At 41.9% G+C, this 25,488-nt stretch overlaps 1 protein-coding gene across 1 annotated transcript in view; it reads left to right on the forward strand.

Annotated features, from left to right (window-relative positions):
- Positions 1-24,779, forward strand: part of LOC136885510 (circadian clock-controlled protein daywake) — a 72,166-nt gene extending 47,387 nt beyond the window's left edge. The window contains exons 3-6 of the mRNA XM_067158105.2: positions 8,623-8,758; positions 11,339-11,472; positions 22,464-22,619; positions 24,570-24,779. Coding sequence (XP_067014206.2) covers positions 8,623-8,758; positions 11,339-11,472; positions 22,464-22,619; positions 24,570-24,724 — 581 coding nt within the window. The 3' untranslated portion in view covers positions 24,725-24,779. The remainder of the gene's footprint in view (positions 1-8,622; positions 8,759-11,338; positions 11,473-22,463; positions 22,620-24,569) is intronic.
- The last annotated feature ends 709 nt before the right edge of the window (positions 24,780-25,488 follow it).

A 25,488-nucleotide genomic window follows, 5' to 3' on the forward strand; every position in this document is an offset into this window, starting at 1 on the left:
AGCGAATGCCAGACAATATCAGCCAATGCCAGGCAAATCCAGCCAATGGCAGACAAGATCAGCCAATGCCAGACAATATCAGCTAATGCCAGACAATATCAGCCAATGCCAGACAACATCAAGCAATGCCAACCAATGCCAGACAATATCAGCCAATGCCAGACAACATCAGCCAATGCCAGATTATATCAGACAATGCCAGACAATATCAGTCAATGCCAGGCTATATCAGCCAATGCCAAGCAAAGCCAGCCAATGCCAGATAATATCATCCAATGCCAGGCAAAGCCAAAAAATATCAGCCAAAGTCAGACAATATCAGCCAATGCCAGGCAAAGCCAGCCAATGCCAGAGAATATCATCCAATGCCAGGCAAAGCCAGAAAATATCAGCCAAAGCCAGACAATATCAGCCAATGCCAGGCAAAGCCAGCCAATGCCAGATAATATCAGCCAATGCCAGACGATATCATGCAATGCCAGGAAAAGCCAGCCAATGCCAGACAATATCACCTAATGCCAGACAATATCAGCCAATGCCAGACAATATCAGTCAATGACAAGCAAGCCAGCCAATGCCAGATGATATCAAGCAATGCCAGACATATCAGCCAACGCCTGTCAAAGCCAGCCAATGCCGACAATATCAGCCAATGCCGGACAATATCAGCCAATGCCAGACGATATCAGCCAACGCCTGTCAAAGCCAGCCAATGCCGGACAATATCAGCCAATGCCAGACGATATCAGCCAACGCCTGTCAAAGCCAGCCAATGCCGGACAGTATCAGCCAATTCCAGACTACCCCTTCCAATGCAGTACTATGCCAGCCAATTGCAGGCTATGCCACCCTATGCAGCGAATGCAAGGCTATGCCGGGCAATGCCATCCAATGCCAGGTAATGCCATACAGTATCAGCCAATGCCTGGCAAGGCCAGCCATTGCCAGGCAATATCAGCCAATGCCGGACAATATTAGCCAATGCCAGACGATATCAGCCAACGCCTGTCAAAGCCAGCCAATGCCGGACAGTATCAGCCAATTCCAGACTACCCCTGCCAATGCAGTACTATGCCAGCCAATTGCAGGCTATGCCATCCTATGCAGCGAATGCAAGGCTATGCCAGGCAATGCCATCCAATGCCAGGTAATCCCATACAGTATCAGCCAATGCCTGGCAAGGCCAGCCAATGCCAGACAATATCAGCCAATGCCGGACAATATCAGCCAATGCCGGACAATATCAGCCAATGCCAGACGATATCAGCCAACGCCTGTCAAAGCCAGCCAATGCCGGACAGTATCAGCCAATTCCAGACTACCCCTGCCAATGCAGTACTATACCAGCCAATTGCAGGCTATGCCATCCTATGCAGCGAATGCAAGGCTATGCCAGGCAATGCCATCCAATGCCAGGTAATGCCATACAGTATCAGCCAATGCCTGGCAAGGCCAGCCAATGCCGGACAATATCAGCCAATGCCGGACAATATCAGCCAATGCCGGTCAATATCAGCCAATGCCAGACGATATCAGCCAACGCCTGTCAAAGCCAGCCAATGCCAGACAGTATCAGCCAATTCCAGACTACCCCTGCCAATGCAGTACTATGCCAGCCAATTGCAGGCTATGCCATCCTATGCAGCGAATGCAAGGCTATGCCAGGCAATGCCATCCAATGCCAGGTAATGCCATACAGTATCAGCCAATGCCTGGCAAGGCCAGCCAATGCCGGACAATATCAGCCAATGCCGGTCAATATCAGCCAATGCCAGACGATATCAGCCAACGCCTGTCAAAGCCAGCCAATGCCAGACAGTATCAGCCAATTCCAGACTACCCCTGCCAATGCAGTACTATGCCAGCCAATTGCAGGCTATGCCATCCTATGCAGCGAATGCAAGGCTATGCCAGGCAATGCCATCCAATGCCAGGTAATGCCATACAGTATCAGCCAATGCCAGGCTAACCATCCAATGCAGGGCAATGCCATCCAATGCCAGGTAATGCCATACAGTATCAGCCAATGCCAGGCTATGCCAGCCAACGCAAACCAATGCCAGGCTATGCTAACCAATCTCAGTCAATGCCATGCTACGCCATACAATGCCGGGCAATGCCAGCCAATGCCATCCAAATCCAGTTAATGCGAGACAATGCCAGTGAACGCCAGGCAATACTAGGCGGGCAGGCACCAATGCCAGTGAGGCAGGCAAAGACAGTCAATGCCAGGCAATGCCAGCCAATGCAGTATTATGCCTGCCGAACTCAGGCTATGCCATGCTATGCCATACAATGCCAACCAATGCCAGACAATGCCAACCAATGTCAGGCAATGCATCCTCTGCCAGAATATGCCATCCAATGCCAGGAAATGCCAAGCAATGCCATGCTATGCCATCCAATACCAGCCAATGCCAGGCTACGCAAGCCAATGCCATCCAATGCCAGCCAAAGCCATCCAATGCCAGGCAATAGAAGCCAACGCCGGCCAATGCTGGCCAATGCCATGCAATGCTAGGCAATGCCAGCCAATGCCAGTGAACACCAGGCAATGCCAGGCGGGCAGGCAATGCCAAACAATGCCGGGCAGAACAAGCATGATAGGCAGGCAGGCATGCAGGAAGGCAATATTAGGCAGGTAAGGCCAGGCTTCGCCAGGCAACGCCAGGCAATGCCAGAAGGTAACGCAGGGCAGGCAAGGCCAGGCAAAACCGAGCAATGCCATACAAGGCTAGTAAAGCCGAGGCAGACAGGCTAGGGCAGGCAAGGCAGGGACAGGGCATGCAAGACCACAGCAGGCAGGCAGGGCAGGCAGGCAAGGCCAGCCAGGCACAGCAGGCAAACAGGCAAGGCCAGGCAGGCAAGGACGAGTGCTCGCGCTACCGTCTGGCTCCAACAGGATTACAGTTTTTTCAAACACTGATACGAAATAAATAAATAACCAGAGACTTGTAAACCCTCTCCTTTACATCCTTACTACAACCCCTAAATATCCCCATAGCCATGTGCAGAGGTCTGTATCCTTTATTTACAATCCCATTTATGTGATTACCCCAATGAAGATCTTTCCTTATATTAACACCTAGGAAGGTCTACTTACAATCATTCCCATAAGGAACTTTCACCCCATCAGCGCAGTAATTAAAACTGAGAGGACTTTTCCTATTTGTGAAATTCACAACCTGACTTTTAACCCCGTTTATCATCATACCATTGCCTACTGTCCATCTCATGACATTATCGAGGTCATTTTGCAGTTTCTCACAATCTTACAACTTTTTTATTGCTCTATACAGAATAACATTATCTACAAAAAGCCTTATCTCTGATTCCACTTCTTTACTCACATCATTTATATATATATAAGAAAACAAAGGTCCAATAATACTGTCTTGAGGAATTCCTCTCTTAATTATCACAAGGTCAGATAAAGCTTCGCCTACCCTAATTCTCTGAGTTCTATTTTCTAGAAATGTAGCCACCCATTCATTCACTCTTTTTTCTAGTCCAATTGCACTCATTTTTGCCAGTAGTCTCCCATCATCTACCCTATCAAATGCGTTAGATAGGTCAATCGCTATGCAGTCCATTTGACCTCCTGAATCCAGGATATCTGCTATATCTTGCTGGAATCCTACAAGTTGAGTTTCTGTGCAATATCTTTTCCTAGACTCGACGTGCCTTCTATCGAACCAGTGATTAAATTCGCAAACATGTCTAATATAATCAGAAATATGCTTTCCCAAAGCTTACATGCAATCCATGTCAAACTGACTGGCCTGTAATTTTCAGCTTTATGTTTATCACCCATTCCTTTATACACAGGGGCTACTGTAGCAACCCTCCATTCATTCGGTATAGCTCCTTCATGCAAACAATAATCAAATAAGTACTTCAGATATGGTACTGTATCCCTTTCTCACTATTCACTCCTATCATATTACTAGACATCGGATGTTTAGGTTAGAATGCAAGCAAATTATGCTGGCAGGGAATGTCATGCAACCCGTACTTCAATAATGTGGCGAGAGTCACATAACTTATAGGCGTTCTATTGGCCGTACCCCTAATATCTATTCAAATTTCATTCCATAACGGTTCTACAAGGTAGAGTATACTTGTTGCTCGCTTTAGTAAGTTTGCATCGTAACCTATTAGTGCCTAAATGTGCGGACTCTGGATATTACTGACATATATGTAAATATTCCAGCAGTAGAAACCATAAATCTAGTCAAAAACAATATAAATTAGCAGAACAACTTAAGTAAGCTGTAAATTGAGGAATTCTTATGTATTGTAAAGTTTTTATAATTAATAATTATTTCAGCTTCAATAAAAATATCGACCACAAGAAATGATTGCGAATGCGATCGCTCACTTCAGGAATACTGGCAGACAATTTACAGGATACACTAATAATAAACAACATTAAGGGGATATATCACTTGGCCAGGTATGTAGACGACATATTTGCTCTTACAGACCAACGTGTAACCTGCAGTAGAACTGTTTTTAGATCAGCTCAGTTCCATTAATCCATACATTAAATTCACACATAAGTCAGAAAAATAAAATATTCACTTCCTTGATCTCAAAATCACCAGAAATAACGAGTACCTCAAGTTTGGCATATACAGAAAGCCCACCCAGACAATCAATATTATTAGAAAATACTGTTTACACACAGGTGGACAAAAACAGCTGATTTTTGTAGAGCTATCAGCATCCCACAATCAGATGCAAGCTAAAGAAAGAAACCAACCATATACACACAATTTCAATCAATAATGGGTACAATAAGGAATGTTTTAACAAAATTATGAATAAAATAAAGAATAAGTCACTCAAGACCTTAAAAACAGATTAAAAAGAGAAAACTGAATGTTATCTGTCAACATGTCCTGACTGACTGACTGAGTGACTGATTCATCATCGCCGAGCCAAAACTACTGGATATAAAGAAATGCAATTTTGAGGATATATTCACATTGCAATGCAGGTGTTCACTAAGGGAGGATATTTGGATATTCCGTCACTAAGGGGGTGAAATGGGATGTGAATTTTATAAATGGGTCTATCTATAACTCAAAACTTAACAGTTTAAAGACGTGAAAATTGGTATTTGTAATCTTCTTTAAAAATAAGGAAGTACGTATTTTTTGTTTTCGGAAAATCCTCTTACGGGGGTGAAAACAGGTGGAAATTGGTTGAATGCCTTTTATGAGGATACTTAAATCTAAAAAACTGAAGATGTTACAGTCATGAAAATTAGCATTTGTATTCTCCTTCAAAAATAAAGAAACATATTTTTTTGTTTTTGGACAATCTACTTAAGAGGGAGTGAACAGGAGTGACAAAAGGGGTGTATTTCCAGAATGAGTATATCTACAGTATATCTCAAAACGTAACATATTACAGGCGTGAAAGTTGGTATTTTTAATCTGTTTGAAAAATAAAGTAACACATATTTTTTTCTTTTCGGAAAAACAATTAGGTGATTTAAGTGACTGAGAAAAAGGTTTAAATTATTTTTATTAAGATAGTGGTAACTCCAAAAGTGAATATATTGCAGGCGTGAATGCTGGTATGTGCAATCTACTTTAGAAATAAAGAAACAGGTATTTTTTGTTTTCGGAAAGTTCACTTAAAGTTATTTTGAAAAGGACTGAATAAGTGGTTGAATTCCGTTCATGAGGATACTTATATCTCAAAACTGAAGATGTTACAGACATAAAACTTTGTATTTGGAATCTTCTTAAAAATAAAGATTCATGTATTTTTTGTTTTCGGAAAATCCACTTAAGGGGATGGGGTGGGTGAAAAGAAATGAATGAAGTATTGAATTCTTTTTATGAGGATACTATTATACGAATGTCAAATGCTGAAGATGTTAATGACGTGGAAATTGGTATTTTAATCTCCTGTAAAAGTGAAGGAACACGCATAATTTGTTTTCTGAAAATCCAGTAAGGGGAAGTGTTAAACGGGGTGAATTTTTAAAATGAGCCTATCTCAGTATATCTCATAAATTTAGTGTATTATAGACGTGAAAAGTAGTATTTTTTATATTTCTTAAAAATAAAGCAACACGTACTTTTTTGTTTCGGCAGAACACTTCAGGGGTGGGGGCTGCGAAAAGGACTGGAAAAAGGGTTGAATTCTTTTTATGTGGATGTTTACATCTCAAAAACTGAGGATAGACATGAAAATTTGTATTTGGAATCCCCTGTAAAAATAGGCATGCATTCTTTTGTTTTCGGAAAATCCAATTAAGGAGACTGGGGATAAATGAATTGAAAAATGAGTTGAATTCTTTGTTTGAGGTTACATGTATCTCAAAAATGAAGGATGTTACGGACAAGAAAATTGGTGTTTGGAGTCTCCTTTAAGAGTAAAGACACACATATTTTTGGCAGGGGGAGAGGGGTTTGGAATGGACTTAAGGGGGTGTAAAATGAGTTGAATTCTTTGTATGAGGATACAAATAAGAAGTGAACTTAAAACAATAGACCTCTAAGGAGGGTATTTACTGGGGGGTGAGGAATAATGACAGAAGTATGCATTTATACGAAACCGTTTGAATTATGAAGTTAAAATTTCAAATGATATCCTAGATGTTAAATAACAGAAGGTTTGAAACAAATTTAACCGCTCGGAGAGTTAAATAGGGGTTAAGATCCGAAAACAAATGTATTCATTCCTTCCTACGAAACGGTTTAACGTATGAAGACAAAATTCCAAATAGCGGTAAATATTTTAAATCCTAGGAAATACTGTTTAACGTTCCACCCCAAAAGTGTTAAAATGAGTTTAGCTCCTTAAATAAAATTATTGTCCGCCTCTGTGGTGTAGTGGTTAGCGTGATTAGCTGCCACCCCCGGAGGCCCGGGTTCGATTCCCGGCTCTGCCACGAAATTTGAAAAGTGGTACGAGGGCTGGAACGGGGTCCACTCAGCCTCGGGAGGTCAACTGAGTAGAGGTGGGTTCGATTCCCACCTCAGCCATCCTGGAAGTGGTTTTCCGTGGTTTCCCACTTCTCCTCCAGGCGAATGCCGGGATGGTACCTAACTTAAGGCCACGGCCGCTTCCTTCCCTCTTCCTTGTCTATCCCTTCCCATCTTCCCATCCCTCCACAAGGTCCCTGTTCAGCATAGCAGGTGAGGCCGCCTGGGCGAGGTACTGGTCATTCTCCCCAGTTGTATCTCCCAACCAAGCGTCTGAAGCTCCAGGACACTGCCCTTGAGGCGGTAGAGGTGGGATCCCTCGCTGAGTCCGAGGGAAAAACCGAACCTGGAGGGTAAACAGATGATGATGATGATGATGAAATAAAATTATTCATCCCTCCAAAACCGTTTGATGTACAAAGTTGTAATTTTACTAGAAAGTTCTTCCTTTATATCCTAGGTGTAAAATATCATGTACTTAAAAATATTTCTCGCCTAAGGGGTTTAGATGGCGGTTGACCCTCATAAACACAATATCCATTCTTTGGAAACCGTTTCAGGAACAACCTTAATTTTTTCTGATGGGTGGTATTCTAGACCCTAGTTGTTAATAAATATTTAAAAGCATTCACCCCTTAATAAGGCATTCATTCCTCAATTACTGTTCGACGTACAAAATTAAAATTTCAGAAGATGGTCACTTTTACATCCTAAAAGTTAAATAAGATAGGTTTTAAAACATTCAAATTCTTCCGTGTTAGATCGGAAAATAAATAATCATGCCCCTAGAAATCGTTTGACGTACGAACTGAGGGCGCATTTTGCAGGCTAAGCTGACAGTGGACTCTCCAAAGTGTTAAACTTTGAATAATAACTCTCAGTTTAAAACTGTAGCGAAGCAGGTGTATCTTGCCAGTATCCACCCATATTAACAATATGTACAAAATTACGAAGATTTCTTAATCTTCATGAGCGCTTCTCCATTCTTGTTCCTGTTGTTCCTCTTTCTCTCTTTTCGTTCTTGTTCTGATCTCGTCTTGCACCTCCCTCTTCTTATGTATTTTTCTTTCTTCTGTATTTTTCTTTCGCACTTCTTTTCGTTGAACTTCTGGCGGCTTGTTCTCATTGTTCTTCCTGTGCTTCTTGCTCTCATCTTCCGTGTTCCCTCACTGTTCTATTCTATTCTTCATGCCAACGGCCGTAGCCGTGTTGAAACACCGGATCCCGTGAGATCTCTGAAGTTAAGCAACATTGGGCGTGGTCAAGAAGTGGTTGGGTTGCCACGCGCTGTTGGTGGGGGGGGGTAAGGGAATGGAGGAGCGGAAGGGAACTGGCCACCCTACCGCACGTAAACTCCGGCTCAGGCACACCTCTGTGGAGGTTCGGACTGCCTTCGAGTAGAATACACCCTTACTTTACCTATTCTTCATTCTCCTGTTTCCTTCTTTTTCTTGTCCTAGTCCCTTCTTGATCTTCCTGAGCGCCATGCTCTTCCCTCTCCTTTTCTTTCCTTTCTTATTCTCTCTCCTTGTTTTTCCTTTTTTCTTCTTTTCTGGCTCATTTTTTTTGTATTCTTTTTTCATTTAAAAAGGCCAAATTTAATTTTCAACTCTAGAATAGGAAATTCGTGTCTGAATGCGATTACTCAGCTCAGAACACTATAATATGTTCGCAGGTGATAAGAAGGTGAAACTGCAGCCGCTCAACCCCTTCGTCATCGAGAAGATCGAAGTGGAACAAGGAGGGTTGAAAATTAAACTGACGGATGTCAAATTATATTTCACGGATGACTTGAAAATTTTGAGTGTCAGGTAAGAATATAACTTGTCAATATATTAGTTCCTGGAAGTTTCAAAACTCCCGCCACGTCCTGTACGAAAAGGAAAGTTGAGAATCCTGGTGTATGCTCCCTTTAAAACATCGATCACTGGTACAGTGTGAGGTTCAATGCCAGTAAACTATAAAGTGGTTAAACGTGGTTTTTCATTTTTGTAACTCGGAAAAAATAAGAAATAATATTTAAAAAATAATAAAGCATAAATTCGCTGGTAAATTTTAGTATGAAGAAACATGTTCTCACAGAGGAAAGGCCAGGAATATAATATTATATTTTTTATGCGTTTACGGCCATGAGAGAGCACAATAAGCAACATTTACACATTTTAGAAGCTTTCTTTGCAGCCCAGTACAGTCACATTCTCTCTCTGGCAGTCTGTCTCCTTTCTGCTGTCCAGCCAGTGTTCTGCTGCTCTTCTTCACGAAAGTACTTGAATTTATTGATCCGGTGTCGGTACTTCACGATTTACTGTAGTACATTTTTCTTCAGATGCATCCTGACCTTCCTGAACCATTTATCACATGTGTTAGGTCTATATCGACTATGGTAAACATTTTCTCAGTCAACCTCTTGTCTTCCATTCTAAATAAGTGGTCATATATACTTGAGTCGTCGCTTCTTTATGGATTCCATCAGTCGTTCGGTTTGCTGATATAGTTCCTCTCGTGCTCGCAGCCTGTATTGTCCAGCCACGATCTTTGGGCCCATTATCTTTCGAAGGATCTTCCTCTCAAACTTCTCATCTTTCCTTAAGCCAGCCTTTCCAGTAACTCGGAGGCATTCATTTCCATAGAGACCTTCCGGTTTAATCAACGTGTTGTAATGTCTGAGTTTAGCATCCACTCTACCCCACCAGGTGCCGAGGTTACGGATAGTGAAAGCCTTTACCTTCCACCCCTCCAAGGGCCTTCATGGCCTGTACGGAGATGACTTTGCCTTTTTTTATATTCCGTATATTATAAAGTAAAATATCAACACTAGAAGCTGAAAGGTCTTCTAGTTTTTCTGCTTGCTCTTCTGTATCTTCTGATTGTACAAATTATTTTTGCTGACATCAATCTCATCTTCTTCCTTCGACGTAGTATACAGTAGATCTGTAGTTTAAGATCGTTGATGGGGTCAAAGTACCTCATGGGATTCACTATAATTAGAGAGAGAGTTTCTACGCACTAATAGGTTGGAATGCATTAGGTAATTAACCAAGGCGCAAGTGTTTTCTACCCGCACAACAGTTCTGCAGTGAGGTTTGCATTAATATTAGTGATGTGAACTATCAGAACCCCTAACATTTATGCAACTCACCGACATACGCGTAGAGCGGCTAGCTGATACTTGCGCCTTGTTCAAATATTTTTGCGTTCTAACAAATTACTGCCTAAAATTCTTTCCCCTAACTGTACGTAACTAGATGTCGATATAAGGACAGATCTGTATGGGGGTAACCACATTGACGAGGTATTAAATCAAGGTTACCAACCTCTTCATAAGATTACGAGAACTGGAAAGAATCCAAAGGAAAGCAGCACAATTTTGTGTGTGTGATTTTCGACGAAAGAGTAGCGGTACAAAAATGTTGCAAACTTTGGACTGGGAAGACTTTTTCCGAGCTCTCGGTGGAGTGCAACGATTTGACAGTATAGACTAATAAGCTTGAGTGGAGCTTTCAGAAGTTGGAATTTAAGAGGATTAATAAGAACAAATATTTTTCATTGAAAAACGAGTTAGAGATTGGAATAATTTACGAAGGGAGATGATTGATAAATTTCCAATTTAAAAAAAATATTTAAGAAAAGGCTGCGTAAACAAGTGATATAGTATCTGCCACCAGGGTGACGTCCTAAATGCACATCAGTTGTAAAAAAATAATGGTTTTACAGGTGAGGAATTTCAAATACTAAAGTGGTGATTTCCCTATTTTTATGATAAACATCTGTCAAACTTAACCTCACCAACACGCTGCTTCCATCAGATGCATTCTCCTCGTACCATTCTGGACCTAATCTCACCATCTTCATTTCGGTGTTCCTTCTGCTACATTACACCACACATTCTTGATCACGGAATTCTCTTCCTGCCCTCCCCGTATTAATCTCCTATCACATTATTAGGCTCTTTAAACACCTCCCTAGTGATAGATTAATACCAAAATTTAGACAGTCGTAACTGATATTCAGTGGTACCAATGTAAATGTTGAAGTTCACTACACTAAACAATGTCAACCACAACCATCTATGTTAAGTGGTTTTGGAAATACAGAATTTTCTATAGATGTCCTTCAAACTGGAGTGATTTTAACTTAGAAAAGGGAATGGGGGAAGTCACGATTTTTACATGAATTTCACGGTAAGTAACACACCAGTTGAATCTGGAAATTCTTCAAAATCTATAAATGCCAATTTTTTTTAAAATTTCAGCACATCAAACTCAAACTACTTTTCATGTTCCCAATGAGAAGAGTACTGTTTCACTCACAGAATATAAATTAATTTTCGAAAACAATTACCTAACGTATTTCCGTTTACATCTAAAGCCTGTACGGATTTTCTTTTCCAGGGCCGATTTCAAAAATCACAAATTTGAATATACCTTCTCTTCACCAGTCTGCAAGTTATTATCGGATTATGAGATCGACGGAAAGATTCTTGTGGTGCCAATTTCTGGAAAGGGCAAGGCTAACATCACTGTCGGTAAGTTGTCTGTTACCTTTTTGCTAATCCAGCATTCCTTGTGAGGTGTTTAAATTCCTCTTTAAGTCCCATAGAACACCACTGTTCATTTCACATTCTTGCTATTAGTTTTAAAATAGTGAAACTGTTCTTTGAAAAAACAGATGTGGAAGAGGTCATTTTAAGTATCAACACCATGGAAACGAAATTCATTGTATTAGATAGAGAAATAAAAACTACCCTGAAATTCAAAGACCAACAAATCCAACAAGTCATTAAATTAACGTATAATATCCATTACATAACAGATGAAATTAGGAACCGAATAGAAACTGCAAGACCAATGTTTAAGAAAATTAAGGCGACATTGTGAGTTGTCGAATTAAATTTAAATCTTCGGAGTGTATGATTAAATGCTATGTTTTGTCTTATCTGCTCCATGCGGTCGATGTTTGGACATTAATGTAGGCAACCATCAAGCGATCGGATGCATCCTCTTCGTACGTCGCATGTCCACGATTTTTTTTCGGCTGGATGGAGCTCTTCTCTGCTGCAGCTCAGTCGGCCCAAGAATAATCTAACGGGCAGACGCCTAGTTGGCTGTCGCCTTCCCCTTCCACCATGTACACCTGCCTCATTAAAGGCGTGGACACTACCTTCTCGGACCAGTTCATCTGTCTCGAACTTCACCGTGCCTCCATCGGGATATGGGAAGTTGTCCGGCTCCAAGATAAGTCCTCTGGTCAACCTTCACCGGATGTTCTGGCCTTCTTCCGTGAGCAAGCTGAAGTGGCTCATTTCATCACCAGTGGCGCCCTCATCTCCGGCAGACTCCATGAAGTGGTGCCTACTCCAGAGTGTCTTTTATATGACCTGTGCTACCTTCCTGACCACCCCTCTCACTGTCCAACCCCGTTCTTCTGGCACCATATCGTCCCCCCCCCCAACTCCCACCTCCGTTACGTCTACCACCACTACTCTTACCTTCACCACTTCTGCCTATACTCCCCTGCCTACTTTGTCCGTCATTACCACGTCTAGCCACTCTTCTCCTATCATGTCTACTACCACCACCTCCCTCCCTCTCTCTTTTTCGAGTCCCTTGCAATCACCTGCCAATCCCCAGACTCACACATCTCAGGCTCCACCTTCACATCAAGAACCGTCATCCGACGCCACACCGCGGCAACTCCCATCGTCTGTGAGCTGTGTCCTTCGTGGCATTGACCCGGCCATCACGGAACAAGATATCCTCCATGAACTTCAACTGGAAGGTGTCCCGGCCCGTCGAGTGTTCCGGATCTTCAACGAGCACGGCCCAACATTCATGGTCCGCCTTCAACTCACGCCTGCCACCGACGTCGACCGGCTGATCACCACTGGGGTCCGTCTCCGCGGAAGGTCTTACAGAGGGGAACATTCCCGCTCCCCGCCCCGTCATGGCCGTTCTTCTTCTACCATCCCCTCTCCTCGCCCAACTCCAGTCCCGCCACCCACCCCACCCCCACCACCTCTTAACGTCACTGCTCCCCAACCCAACTTCCTCCTACCGCCCCTCCCGATCTTGGACCTTCTTCGTTTATTCGCTACTTCACTCACTAACATGACCACGACCCTCTATTACTTCCTTTCTCCGTACTACCCTACACCAACCCCACTCATTGTACCAGCACAGTATATGTAATGTAATTATGTAACTCTCTGTCATTATATGTAACATTGTCTCTTTCGGAATGCGCGCCCGAGATACGTTGCTCTAAATAAAATTCTCCTCTCCATTTCCTCTCGTGTTCGCGGGGGTTTTGCCTGCGCGGGGTGTTTTGGGGGCTTCGCCCTGGGTCCCGGTTTGTTGTGATGGTGCCCCTGCGCCAGATTCATTCACTCTTTTCCCTCTCTGGTGTGTACGACACACACCCCCAAGATTATAACTTCTCCACCACTTCTTTCCTCTATAAGGCCTAAGAGCTCCTTAGTTGAGCTGATGGCCCGCCCCTCCTCGTTGAGGAGAGGAATGAAATAACTTGTTTTCGTTTCGCTTTCGATCGGATGATCAGTAACGGTGGCAGAGAGGAATGCTCACACTCTCGTGATATGAACACGCCGTTAATGAATAGGTACTAAATAGAGCAAATTGCAAAAGGAAACTTCTGACATACTTCAGATGGGGAAAGACTACACATCTGGGGCATGTCTTAAAACTGTCTTGTAGTTTGATGTCTGTTGTAACTGGAGTTTTTCTCAATTACAGACAATAAATAAATAATCATTTGTTACATGAACTGAAATGTTAGAAATGTTTGGCCATCCATTACGCGAAGATCATTGCTTCTTCCACTAACATCAGCATCTCAAATGAATGTCATCAACAGAATATTTTTGAGCTTCGCCTCCACTTTTAATGTTAACTATTTTCCACTTCAGTGAATCTTGTCTTAATTACTGTATTTAATCAGAAAATACGTCCCCATACACCTAAAAACATTAAGATAATCAAATTTCAGTACCTAATACATCATACATCGTAATAGTCTATCTCACTGTCGTGACTCCGTTTGACTTCATACAATATTCGCGATTAAGCATTGCCACCTTTGATAGTGTTCAGTTTCCCTTGAAGCCTGCTGAAGAGTCAGGCTGGTGGTGTGCTAGATTTAATCAATCTACCTGTTCGATGTCCTGCCTTGTGGTCTTCTGCCAACAGCTTTGCCTTCCTTGAAACACTTTCCATATTTTGACCATCCCTTCTCACTATATAAAAGAACTGGATGATTCTCCGTTTGAAGCGACAAGGGACACACTCGGAGATATTCGGTCTTTGTATAATAGAGGCATTGGTTCTTTTTTCCATCGAAGGTATATGGAGTATCTTTCATCACAACATCTGAAAGGCGTCGATGCGACTCTTATATCTTGCCATAATGGTCGAGGTCTCAGAAGAACAGGAGAAGACGGAGAACACAAGTGATTCCACAAGGCTGTCGTTATGGCTCTGCTCTACCATAAGTAGTAAACGAACGCCGGATAACCACTACGTACCGTTATCTCATTAATATTCATAATGTCAACCCCAAGGACATTGACTCCGGAAGTTTAGTTAAGTTCACTGACCTCTGTGTCTCTTTAAGGTCTTTGTGGTTGACGTGAACAATGATGGTACTTGTGCGTGACTGGTCTGCTTAAGACCAGTGCGATCGAAACAGACTGCTATGAACTGCACATGACCACTTCTTTTACATATCTGAGGGCAGAATCTCGGTGGAAGGTGTGGGAACGATGTGTAGAGTGGAGGATAATCGGGTGATTGGGCGAATTAGGTACGGCAGAGAGCAACATTGTGCAGTGAGCTGTGTTATACGCATGGAGTGGTGTGAACGTTCAAGAAGGCGTGAGTTACAGCACATCTGATTTATAAATCCAAGACTTGAAAATGATATTGAACCCTAACCATTTCATTTATTTCCACGTTTACGAAGGAACTTTTCTTCCCGGTAACTATTGGGATACTGTGTTTTTTGAAGTTTCTCAGCATAAAAGCCTCCTTTAATAGGCTGTTCTGTAAGATGGTGGAGTATGTAGGTAGCTGGATCTGTTAGTTGTTCGTTGTCACTCCTAAAGAGTTCTGTATTCCAGTTTGTGGTTTAACCGTTATCAAAACTTATTTATGTGTGCTAATGTGTACAAAATCACCTGTTTTGAAGCTATTTTTATTCTACTGTGCACTGGTTTGAGCAGCTAGTTGCTTTTAATCCTCAAATGGTTAAACGACGATACATCGACTGTTTTGCAGCCGTTCATTAGACACGCTCTCGTTATGCGTAGTAACACACAAATGTGCTCTATGTAGTATCATTTTATCATTTTAACAGCAGATTACAGTCTCTCTTTTTACTCTAGTTGCTAGGTTGTATCCTGCCGTTTAAATGTACTGCACAGCCTTAAAATTCAGTCGTTAGGCTCGCTACCTTAACTGCGCAGTACAATGTGGCGCCTTGCCCCGTCACGGTGTCGTTTTGTTGTACGGGCTGTTTTTATCAGTGTTTTGCGGAAATGGCGAGTAATTTAGTATCAAGTCCCAAGAAATTTGGGTTCAAGTTCCATTCGGAAGATGTTGGATGAAATAATGAGTGACGCGTGTGATATGAGTGATAATGACAGTGACATTGACAGAATTCCTGAAAAGCTTTAACGTTTATGCGTAATCTGTGGACCAAACAAAAAGGGAAAGGACCCGGCATTTGTGCCCTGGTTGTAACTGTGCAGTTCACAGGGGGTCTTTCCACAAATTACAGCACTTTTGGAGGCCTGAAAAGAGAGGAAGAAAAAGGAGAGAGCAGTCTAGTTCTGGTAGCTCCTCTGAGTGACTTTGCGGGGCGTTCTAGTGCTTGTGTATATGTGTATATATACCCTTTTTGTGTATATAACATTTAAAGTGTTTATATTTTTTGAAGTGCATAAAATTGTGTACAACATTGTGATTTGACTTTCTCGGGTAAGTCAAGTACTTTAGTGTCTGGTATGGGTGCAAACATTTTGATAATATAATTTTGGAACACTTTTTTGGAAACTCAGGATGGCTGTAAAGATATAATGAAAGGTACATAACAAAAATATATTTATTTCAATAGAATATGATATTATGATTTAATAAAATGTATTACACCGCATGATTTCCTTCTAAAACCTATTTTTTTAAGAATTTTTAGTGAAAGTGTACAAAAATCCTGAAAATCGTGTAACCGTAACAGTCGTTTACCTAGACCATTTGAGGGTTAACATCGTGTGGTTTCATCCCAGTTGTTCGGTGAAATGTGTTACTGTTCTGGTTGACAATATTATGAGGAATGTCTAACCAGCGATAGGAACCATGTGCAATAAATTAACGCTGAATGATTGAACCTCTCTGCAACACTCGCTTTAAGGTGACAGTACGTAGAATAGTGATGGATATTAATCGAAGTCAGGCAAGTAGAAAATTCTTAATTACATAACTCTGTACACTGATCTGTTTGAAGATGATGTGGACGCTATGATGGTCTTGAATGCAGCTGTTTCCTTACGTACAGGCACTTCAAAAGCATTCTTTGTATAGACATCGATGATAGTCAGGAGATATTTGATACAGTTGTTACATTTTTAATGAATCATTTTTACAAGATCTACTTGCCAAGGATCACCTTTTCCTGCGACGATAGTGTCATCTGGCTGTTTTCTGCAACACACGAGCAATCCCTTGCTTAACACGAGGGGTTGTATTCTTTTATGGAGACATTACACGACTGGAAAAGGATAGACCTACACCCTTACGAGCCATAGTTCGGAAATTAGTGTCATCCTTAAGCAACCTATTTTCTTTGAGCAACCGTACTAAATCGGGTTACAGAGTACCGACTGAAAATAGCCTTGTACGGTTCACGAACCAAAAACGCACGAATTAATTCTCGTAGGCATCAAACCGGGTGCACACGAAATAAAATAAATTTTGAATACGTTTCACTTCGAGTTAGGACAGATCAGAAAGGTAGACCAAAATCACCAATATTCTCCTCATCGTTACATGTTCCTACGTGGAGTCTGCGACTGCGGAGCGATTGTATTATCGACTTCAATGTTGAATCTTCCTTAGGAACGCTGCTTGGTTTTAGGAAAAAATGAAGCTGATGCCTAAACTTGCACACCATTCCGAACATTTTGCTATGGTGAAAAACATCACGAATGCAGAAATATTCCCATGTCCCAACGAAGACTACCAATGGGTTATATGTGTCCCATTGTAAAGAAATTAGGTATAACATTGTACTAACCTGATATAATAATATGTAAGATCCAAGAAAGTGGTATTTATTATCGCACCTGCGCGTATTACACAATGAACACAATAATGTAACCTCAGAGAATTGGCGCGAAAACAGTGGCCGTATCGATAATATCCCGTTTTATGAATATAACTTAGAACAAGTGCCATCTGTTGGAAATTTATGGCAATGCTATAGCTAACAAATCTACGGGGTCCTACAGGGTGACCCACTGAGTCCTTTGCTGTTTATAGTTGCAACCGCAGATATCCTAAGAATTACCCAAAAGGAGGGAGTATTTTCTTGCGCGTATGCCGATGATATTGTAATTGTCTCAAGAGACATAACAAAATTACAGAAAACTGTAAATGACGCCCAAAACTGGTGCTCCGAAAACAAGCTGTTCATAAACATCTCAAAAACAGACACCATGGTGTTCAGGAAAGGAGGGAGAGTACCCGCCTCAGCAGAGACCTTCATTCGGGATAAAAAAATTAAAGATAGTATCAGACTTCAAATATTTAGGCATCACCCTGCAATCGAGCGCATATTGTTTCACAAAACATGTCACAGAAAAGGCAACTCAAGCAATGATGGGAATGCATGAAATAAAAGACATTAGATCACTTAGTCTGGAGACAGCAATGTTGCTATTCAGAGTAAAAATTCTTCCAATAATGACTTATGGCATTGAAATTATCTGGACACATTTAACAACGAGGAACTTATCAACCTTGGAAAAGGTGAAAGCGAACTATACAAAGAAGGTGATAGGTGTATCAAAAACGACACGATCTAGACTTGTATATCTCCTCGCAAGGGAATCATTTCTCATAGAAGATCTCAGGACAAGTATGCCACTACCGAACACCGGTGCATCAAAGAAACTGCTAGCAAATCTGACGGAGAAGAGAGAAGAAGTCCAACCAGACTTCTATGGCACAGGGGCAATGATAGATCGCTCGTGGACAAAAGCTAATTTTGAATTAAGACATGTCATTACAAGATTAGCAGTTCACGGTTTTCATCACCTACTCTGCAAATCAAAACACTTCCATGACCCAAGTATAGACTGTGAGTGCAAACTATGTGGAAAAACGTGTAAACAGTACCACATTGAATTCTGTACAAGAAGAACAATGTCTATACGTGATTATGCAAATATGTAACCCATCAATGTAACCTATATTCTCTGTTATGGCTATTTGGCTGCATTAAATATATTAAAGATAACCATTGAGACACGGTCCTGTGCTATTATAATTGAATTAAATCCCATTAGTATTGCTTGATGCCCTTGCGGGACATATATGTCCCAGTGGGAGTGAAAGGGTTAAAAAGAACCATAAAAATGTTGGACCCTTACTCTATCCCTTAGAAAATCGCTCGAATACCACAGAATCTAAAACTACCTAGTGATAATGTCTCAACGGAATTAAGGTCTCAAAAATTCAATTAGTATTTTCATTCTACCATTACCCCTCTCGCGCCTGTCACTGAATTGCCACAGACCAATAGTGTTTTTAGTAGCTCACTGTCACAAATGTCAACGACCCCTGACGAAGTTCAAAATATTGTCAATAGTTTGCCAACAAACCACTCCACCAGACCGAATGGTATTAGCCCTATATTTCTCAAAAGTAGTTCTGTATCTCTCTGTGTACGCTTATTTATCACTTTAAACCGGTTTATGGCTTTTGGCACATTCCCCGACAGTTCGAAACAAGTCAATATCACAGCTATTTTCAAATCTGGCAACTAACATGGTATTCCATCATACCGCCCAAAATCTTTTGTCCCAATACTATTCTCTGTCTTTGAAAGAATAATCCACTGTCGACTCCTATTTTTCACACAGCTGTATTGTTGGGAGATCAGAAGAATGCACATGCCCGGTGAGGCACGGGGCGAAGGGATTTTCACCTGCAGAGCCAGTGACGCAATGGTTACCATAGCAACTCCACTACTACTCAGGCGAATTTATATTATTTTGTACTGGCAGCTATTCGCTCTTGTCAGTTGTAATCCAGCAAACTTCAAAGTGTGAGTCAATGTTTCCATGTAGCAGATAAGAGCAGATAAGGGCCGATCTGTCTGGACAGAACAGGAAGTTCGTGCTTGCAGCCTACATTCCTCATGCTTGCATTCTTCTCACCTCCACACAGTACCTATCCGAATAACAACACGGATTCACTCCGGAAATCATGCCTCACTAATCTCACAGTTCTCCATCACCACATCATTTCAGCAATAGGAAATAAATCTCAGTTTGATGTAATCTAAATACAATAGATCTAGGGAAAGCATTCGACTCATTGGACCACGCACTTCTGTTCATAAACTCGCTACCAGATTTAATAGCCGTGGCCCCGTCTTGTCATTGATAACAAGTGTGCTCTCTGACGGAAAGCAACGAGTGGTACTCCCTGTTTCTGATTCATCATGTTTATCTGTGTTATCAGGTGTATCTGAGGGCAGAATTCTGTGACCCCTACGCTTTGTTCTCTATATCGATGACATAATTATTTGCATCTAAAAGAGTCAGTGTTTCCTCCTCTTGTACGCCGACGACCTCAAAATCCTAAGGCAAATGTCTACGCCTGATGATTGTGATGAGTTACAAACAGTTTTCAATTCGTGTGGTGACTGGTTTAAGAAACGGAATCTTTATCCCAATATTAAGAAGTGTAACACAATATCTTTTTCATTGCTAAAGCAAGGAATGAACACTGTTTATAACATCCAGGAAAATACAGTGCAATCGTCTTCTCAGGTAAGAGACCTAGGTATCATAATCGACTGTAAATTGACCTTTTCTGCTCATATCGATTCAGTAAAATCCCGAGCTATGCGTAGCCTTGGTATTATCTACATAGTCACTGACACTTATGATACACTGACTGACAGAGCAAATGCAACACCAAGAAGGAGTGGTTCGAAAGGGATGAAAGTTGGGGAAAAAACAGAGACGGCACGGACGAATAATTGATGTTTATTTCAAACCGATATGCAGGTTACACAATGCGCACGGCATCGACTCAGTAGGATGTAGGACCACCGCGAGCGGCGATGCACGCAGAAACACGTCGAGGTACAGAGTCAATAAGAGTGCGGATGGTGTCCTGAGGGATGGTTCTCCATTCTCTGTCAACCATTTGCCACAGTTGGTCGTCCGTACGAGGCTGGGGCAGAGTTTGCAAACGGCGTCCAATGAGATCCCACACGTGTTCGATTGGTGAGAGATCCGGAGAGTACGCTGGCCACGGAAGCATCTGTACACCTCGTAGAGCCTGTTGGGAGATGCGAGCAGTGTGTGGGCGGGCATTATCCTGCTGAAACAGAGCATTGGACAGCCCCTGAAGGTACGGGAGTGCCACCGGCCGCAGCACATGCTGCACGTAGCGGTGGGCATTTAACGTGCCTTGAATACGCACTAGAGGTGACGTGGAATCATACGCAATAGCGCCCCAAACCATGATGTCGCGTTGTCTAGCGGTAGGGCGCTCCACAGTTACTGCCGGATTTGACCTTTCTCCACGCCGACGCCACACTCGTCTGCGGTGATTATCACTGACAGAACAGAAGCGTGACTCATCGGAGAACACGACGTTCCGCCATTCCCTCATCCAAGTCGCTCTAGCCCGGCACCATGCCAGGCGTGCACGTCTATGCTGTGGAGTCAATGGTAGTCTTCTGAGCGGACGCCGGGAGTGCAGGCCTCCTTCAACCAATCGACGGGAAATTGTTCTGGTCGATATTGGAACAGCCAGGGTGTCTTGCACATGCTGAAGAATGGCGGTTGACGTGGCGTGCGGGGCTGCCACCGCTTGGCGGCGGATGCGCCGATCCTCGCGTGCTGACGTCACTCGGGCTGCGCCTGGACCCCTCGCACGTGCCACATGTCCCTGCGCCAACCATCTTCGCCACAGGCGCTGCACCGTGGACACATCCCTATGGGTATCGGCTGCGATTTGACGAAGCGACCAACCTGCCCTTCTCAGCCCGATCACCATACCCCTCGTAAAGTCGTCTGTCTGCGGGAAATGCCTCCGTTGACGGCGGCCTGGCATTCTTAGCTATACACGTGTCCTGTGGCACACGACAACACGTTCTACAATGACTGTCGGCTGAGAAATCACGGTACGAAGTGGGCCATTCGCCAACGCCGTGTCCCATTTATCGTTCGCTACGTGCGCAGCACAGCGGCGCATTTCACATCATGAGCATACCTCAGTGACGTCAGTCTACCCTGCAATTGGCATAAAGTTCTGACCACTCCTTCTTGGTGTTGCATTTGCTCTGTCAGTCAGTGTATTAAGGCCTTAAAATTATACTTTGTATCCTATGTTCTCCAAATTATTGCCTCTGTTCCCCTATTTGGCCCTCATCTGCTATCACAAACATATCTCAAGTAAATAGTATTTTTAACTTTTTCACCTCCATTTTTAAGACTCGCAATTCTGTCTTCAGGGGGACCTAACAAGGTCCTGTACATACCACGCCTAGTTGTCTGCGCTACAATTGGTGAATACTCCTGTTAATGTTGATCAACAGATAGTGAAGTTTTGCCGACTGAACGTTGTGGCAAGCTTTCCTCTTGACCCTCCCTTATTGAGTGAAATGTTCCCGCTTTATGTATGACCAAAAACAAGAACATGGAAGCTCAAGTTGTTCAGTTTGACATGTTGAATGTTCAGTGCGGAGCGGTAGAAATGTTTGTAGGGACCATGGTAGAACCCAGTGTACACTTTCCTGTCTCGCACCATGCATCACATTTATTTGAAGCAATTTCTGTCACTCGTCGTTGGTCACTACGTACTTGATGCCAACATTAAACAACAATCATAAATAGAGCCCGGATTTTTATGCATTAATAGGTTAGAACACAAACTTACTGAAGCGAGTAGCAAGTATAGTCTACCTTCACAACGACTATGCTATGGGGTTTGCATAAACGTTAGGGGTACGGCCCATCAGAACCCCTAAAATTTATGATACTCTTGCTACATTATGGAAGAGCAGGTGGCCGACACTTCCTACTAAATGAATTAGTTTGAAATCTAACCTGTTACTGCATACAAATCCGGGCTTTAATCATAAAATAATAAACGATATGTGTCTGTAAATGTGTATACCATTGCTGATTTCTCAGATTGAAAACGTTGTTAAATTTGAATTTGGAATACAATAATTGTTTATTTTGTTTTTACTTGTTCGCAGTGGATGTCGTGCTCCACTTTAGCCATGACACTTTGCACGAGAAGAGAGAAGATGGTAAGAAATACGTGAAATTTCTCACTGGCCAACATGAGACCAAGAATATAACCAGAGCCTACTTCGACCTTACGAACCTCTTCAACGGAGACAAGACCTTATGTAAGAAAACACATATTTTGACCATTTCAAAAGATTACTTGAGAAAGGTTTCTGCGAATCCATTGTATTACAATGTATTAAGTATGTCCGGCTCTATGGATAAATAGTCAAGTTCAATTCCCGGCGGGGTCCTCAGTGTTTGTTTCGTCTTCAGCTTTAGAATTCATCACAGGTAGAACAGGTAGAGACGTGCAGGTCAACCTTAATAACTGCACCACGCCCCTGCTGAGGCCACATGCCATTATTATTCCTACGTAGATCACCATTCCCTACGTAACCAATGGTCCATGCTAAGACAACTTACTGGTTTTCTCTTGAAAAATTTAGGCTATATATTATCTTCCCCCCCCCCCTTTTCTCCACCGCAGATTGTAAAATGTGTTAAAAATGAACCCAGTGTTGTCTCATTTAATGTAACTCAATTCTCCAGTTCGTCGAACATTAAGTGTAAGTACGAAAATACTCCCACATACCTGTAAAAACACATTATTAAACAAAGTGATACGTTTCATTCGTGAAAGTACATCAGATTCCCTCAAAACACACTTTCCCTTTTTCATTCCTCATCGTCATCATCGAATGTTCAGTACACAGACTGGTCTGTTGTCTCAAAGTAATGCCAAGGTGTACGGTTGTTCGCAGCCCTTGCCATTAGTATATAGGCAGACCAGAATCCACCCCGGCTTTCCCCAGAAGCAATTTTGAATTTACTGAATGTTGATAGGGCATTATAAGATTTCAATGTAGATGACATTACTTTTAACATCCTTATGACCTCATTGGACCACGTTTCCAACCATGTTTACGGATCCTTGCCCACATGCCCTTCATTCTCTTATTGTGAGCCATTCTTCTGTCATCTGACCAGGAAAGTCATTTCACTGGTTTGACCTCAACTTCGTGTAACCTCCAATTCTGGATGCTTTGTTTAAAAATGTGTCTATCTAGGACACATTGTTCCTTTATCTCGTTCAGTTTTAAATCATCAACCACTACTTGGTGCTATCTAGGTTTGTCTTTGAGGTTCCAAACTTGTGTCAGGCATAGGAAACACATGACCGAAGCAGTCAGCCTCTTTTCCAAATAACGTCTTTTCCTTCGCCCACCTTGTTATGCACTTCATCATGTTTTCTGAGCTTCCATGTTCCTTCATTTTTAATGGGCCCTAAGATCTTTCTGTCTACCCTGTTTTTCTAGTTTCTACCGTTCTCGTTTTAAGGTTTTGTAATGTATTATAGTCGTTTTTCCTGCTGATGTATCAACGGAGCTCAGAGCCATACTTTCCAAGGCCCTACCGGCTGTCTGTTTGTAATAGATAGGTTAGATAGGTTAAGTTATATTAGATGAAGTGAGATGTGGTTAAGTTATAATGGGCTATACTGCTTAGGTTCAGTAGTATTGTTCAATCAATTGACCCCAACCGGTTGTTAAAATCAATGCTGTTAGTAGAACTGGTTATTAAATTTAACTAAAATGTACCTTTTAGTCCGAAAGGAAGAACAACAGTTTAATAATTTAATATAAAGTTGGTTTCCATATTTTATTGAACTTTGCAAAAAATATTCAACTCAAGCCAATTATAAGTACTTCATTGTTGTTCTGATAAGCAAACAAATGAAGAAAGAATGAATGAATGTTTATCGGGCATTTAAACTGATTCATTTTAGGGAATATACGGATGCTGACACTTGCGTCAAGAAGGTTAGGTTAGGTTAGGTTAGGTTAGGTTAGGTTAGGTTAGGTTAGGTTAGGTTAGGTTAGGTTAGGTTAGTTTAGGTTAGGTTAGGTTAGGTTAGGTTAGTTCGCATAAAATCGTATAAGATTTGTGTTGATCCTACTCAGTGAATTTTTCATGTACGGTAATCAGATTAGGCTATATTTAGTAAATATGGAGTTAAGCTTATTTTCTTGCAACAACTGTATGTCTAATTTATTCCCTATCATTTTCAGCGGAGCACACGCTGAAGTTCATGAACGAGAATTGGAAGGACGTGTACACTGAGCTGAACCCACTGCTCCTGGACGCCTTGGTAGAGCAGGAGAAACTGATCTTGAACAATGTAGCGGGAACCGTACCTTTAGATGAACTATTTTACCCTGAATAATGTAATGGAGAACACTTAGCAAATTTGTTATAATAAATCATGGTTTTCTTGCTAATATACTTCGGATTTTAGGCAATAATAGGTTAGAATGCAAAGTAATTTGGTTAGTAGGATGCGTCGTCCAGCCTGCTCCTCCATAATGTAGCGGGTGTAACATAAATTATAGGGGTTCTGTGAGCGTACCCTTAAGGTTTATGCAAATTTCATAGCACAACCATTGTGCAGAGAAGTGTATAAACAAGTTTTGCATTATAATCTATTATTGCCTACAATTCCGACCACTACTTATCTATATATTAAGATAATTTACTAAAAACAGCTTTGGCATATCCGTCCCTCCGTTCCACTGGACCGATTGGCTTTAATTTTGTTTTATTCTCTCCGAAATTACCCGCCGGTGAATCATGAGACATTGATAGGACTCTAAGTTCAGCCAACTTCGAGTAATCATAAAATCAAATTCTTAATTGACGACTCCAACAATTACAGGCGAAGGCTTACCCTAACCCGCAATACATTCTATACTTAGTATGTTGCTAAGCGACTAACACTTTCATTAATATTCTGATCAACGTGATTTTCATCCTTAGTAAAGTAATTGCATGCAGCCATGTTTGATTACTACCTGTCAAACCAGAGAGTATACAGTTTGTCTTATGGTGGAAGAATACTATTCTTTGCTAGATATTCTTTGATTCTCTAACCTTCCCCAACTTCTGAATATACTCAGCAGATGGGAGAACGCTCCTAATAACATACATGCT

This window comes from Anabrus simplex, chromosome 14 (genome assembly GCF_040414725.1).
Source record: "Anabrus simplex isolate iqAnaSimp1 chromosome 14, ASM4041472v1, whole genome shotgun sequence".
In the NCBI taxonomy this organism is placed as follows: domain Eukaryota; kingdom Metazoa; phylum Arthropoda; class Insecta; order Orthoptera; family Tettigoniidae; genus Anabrus; species Anabrus simplex.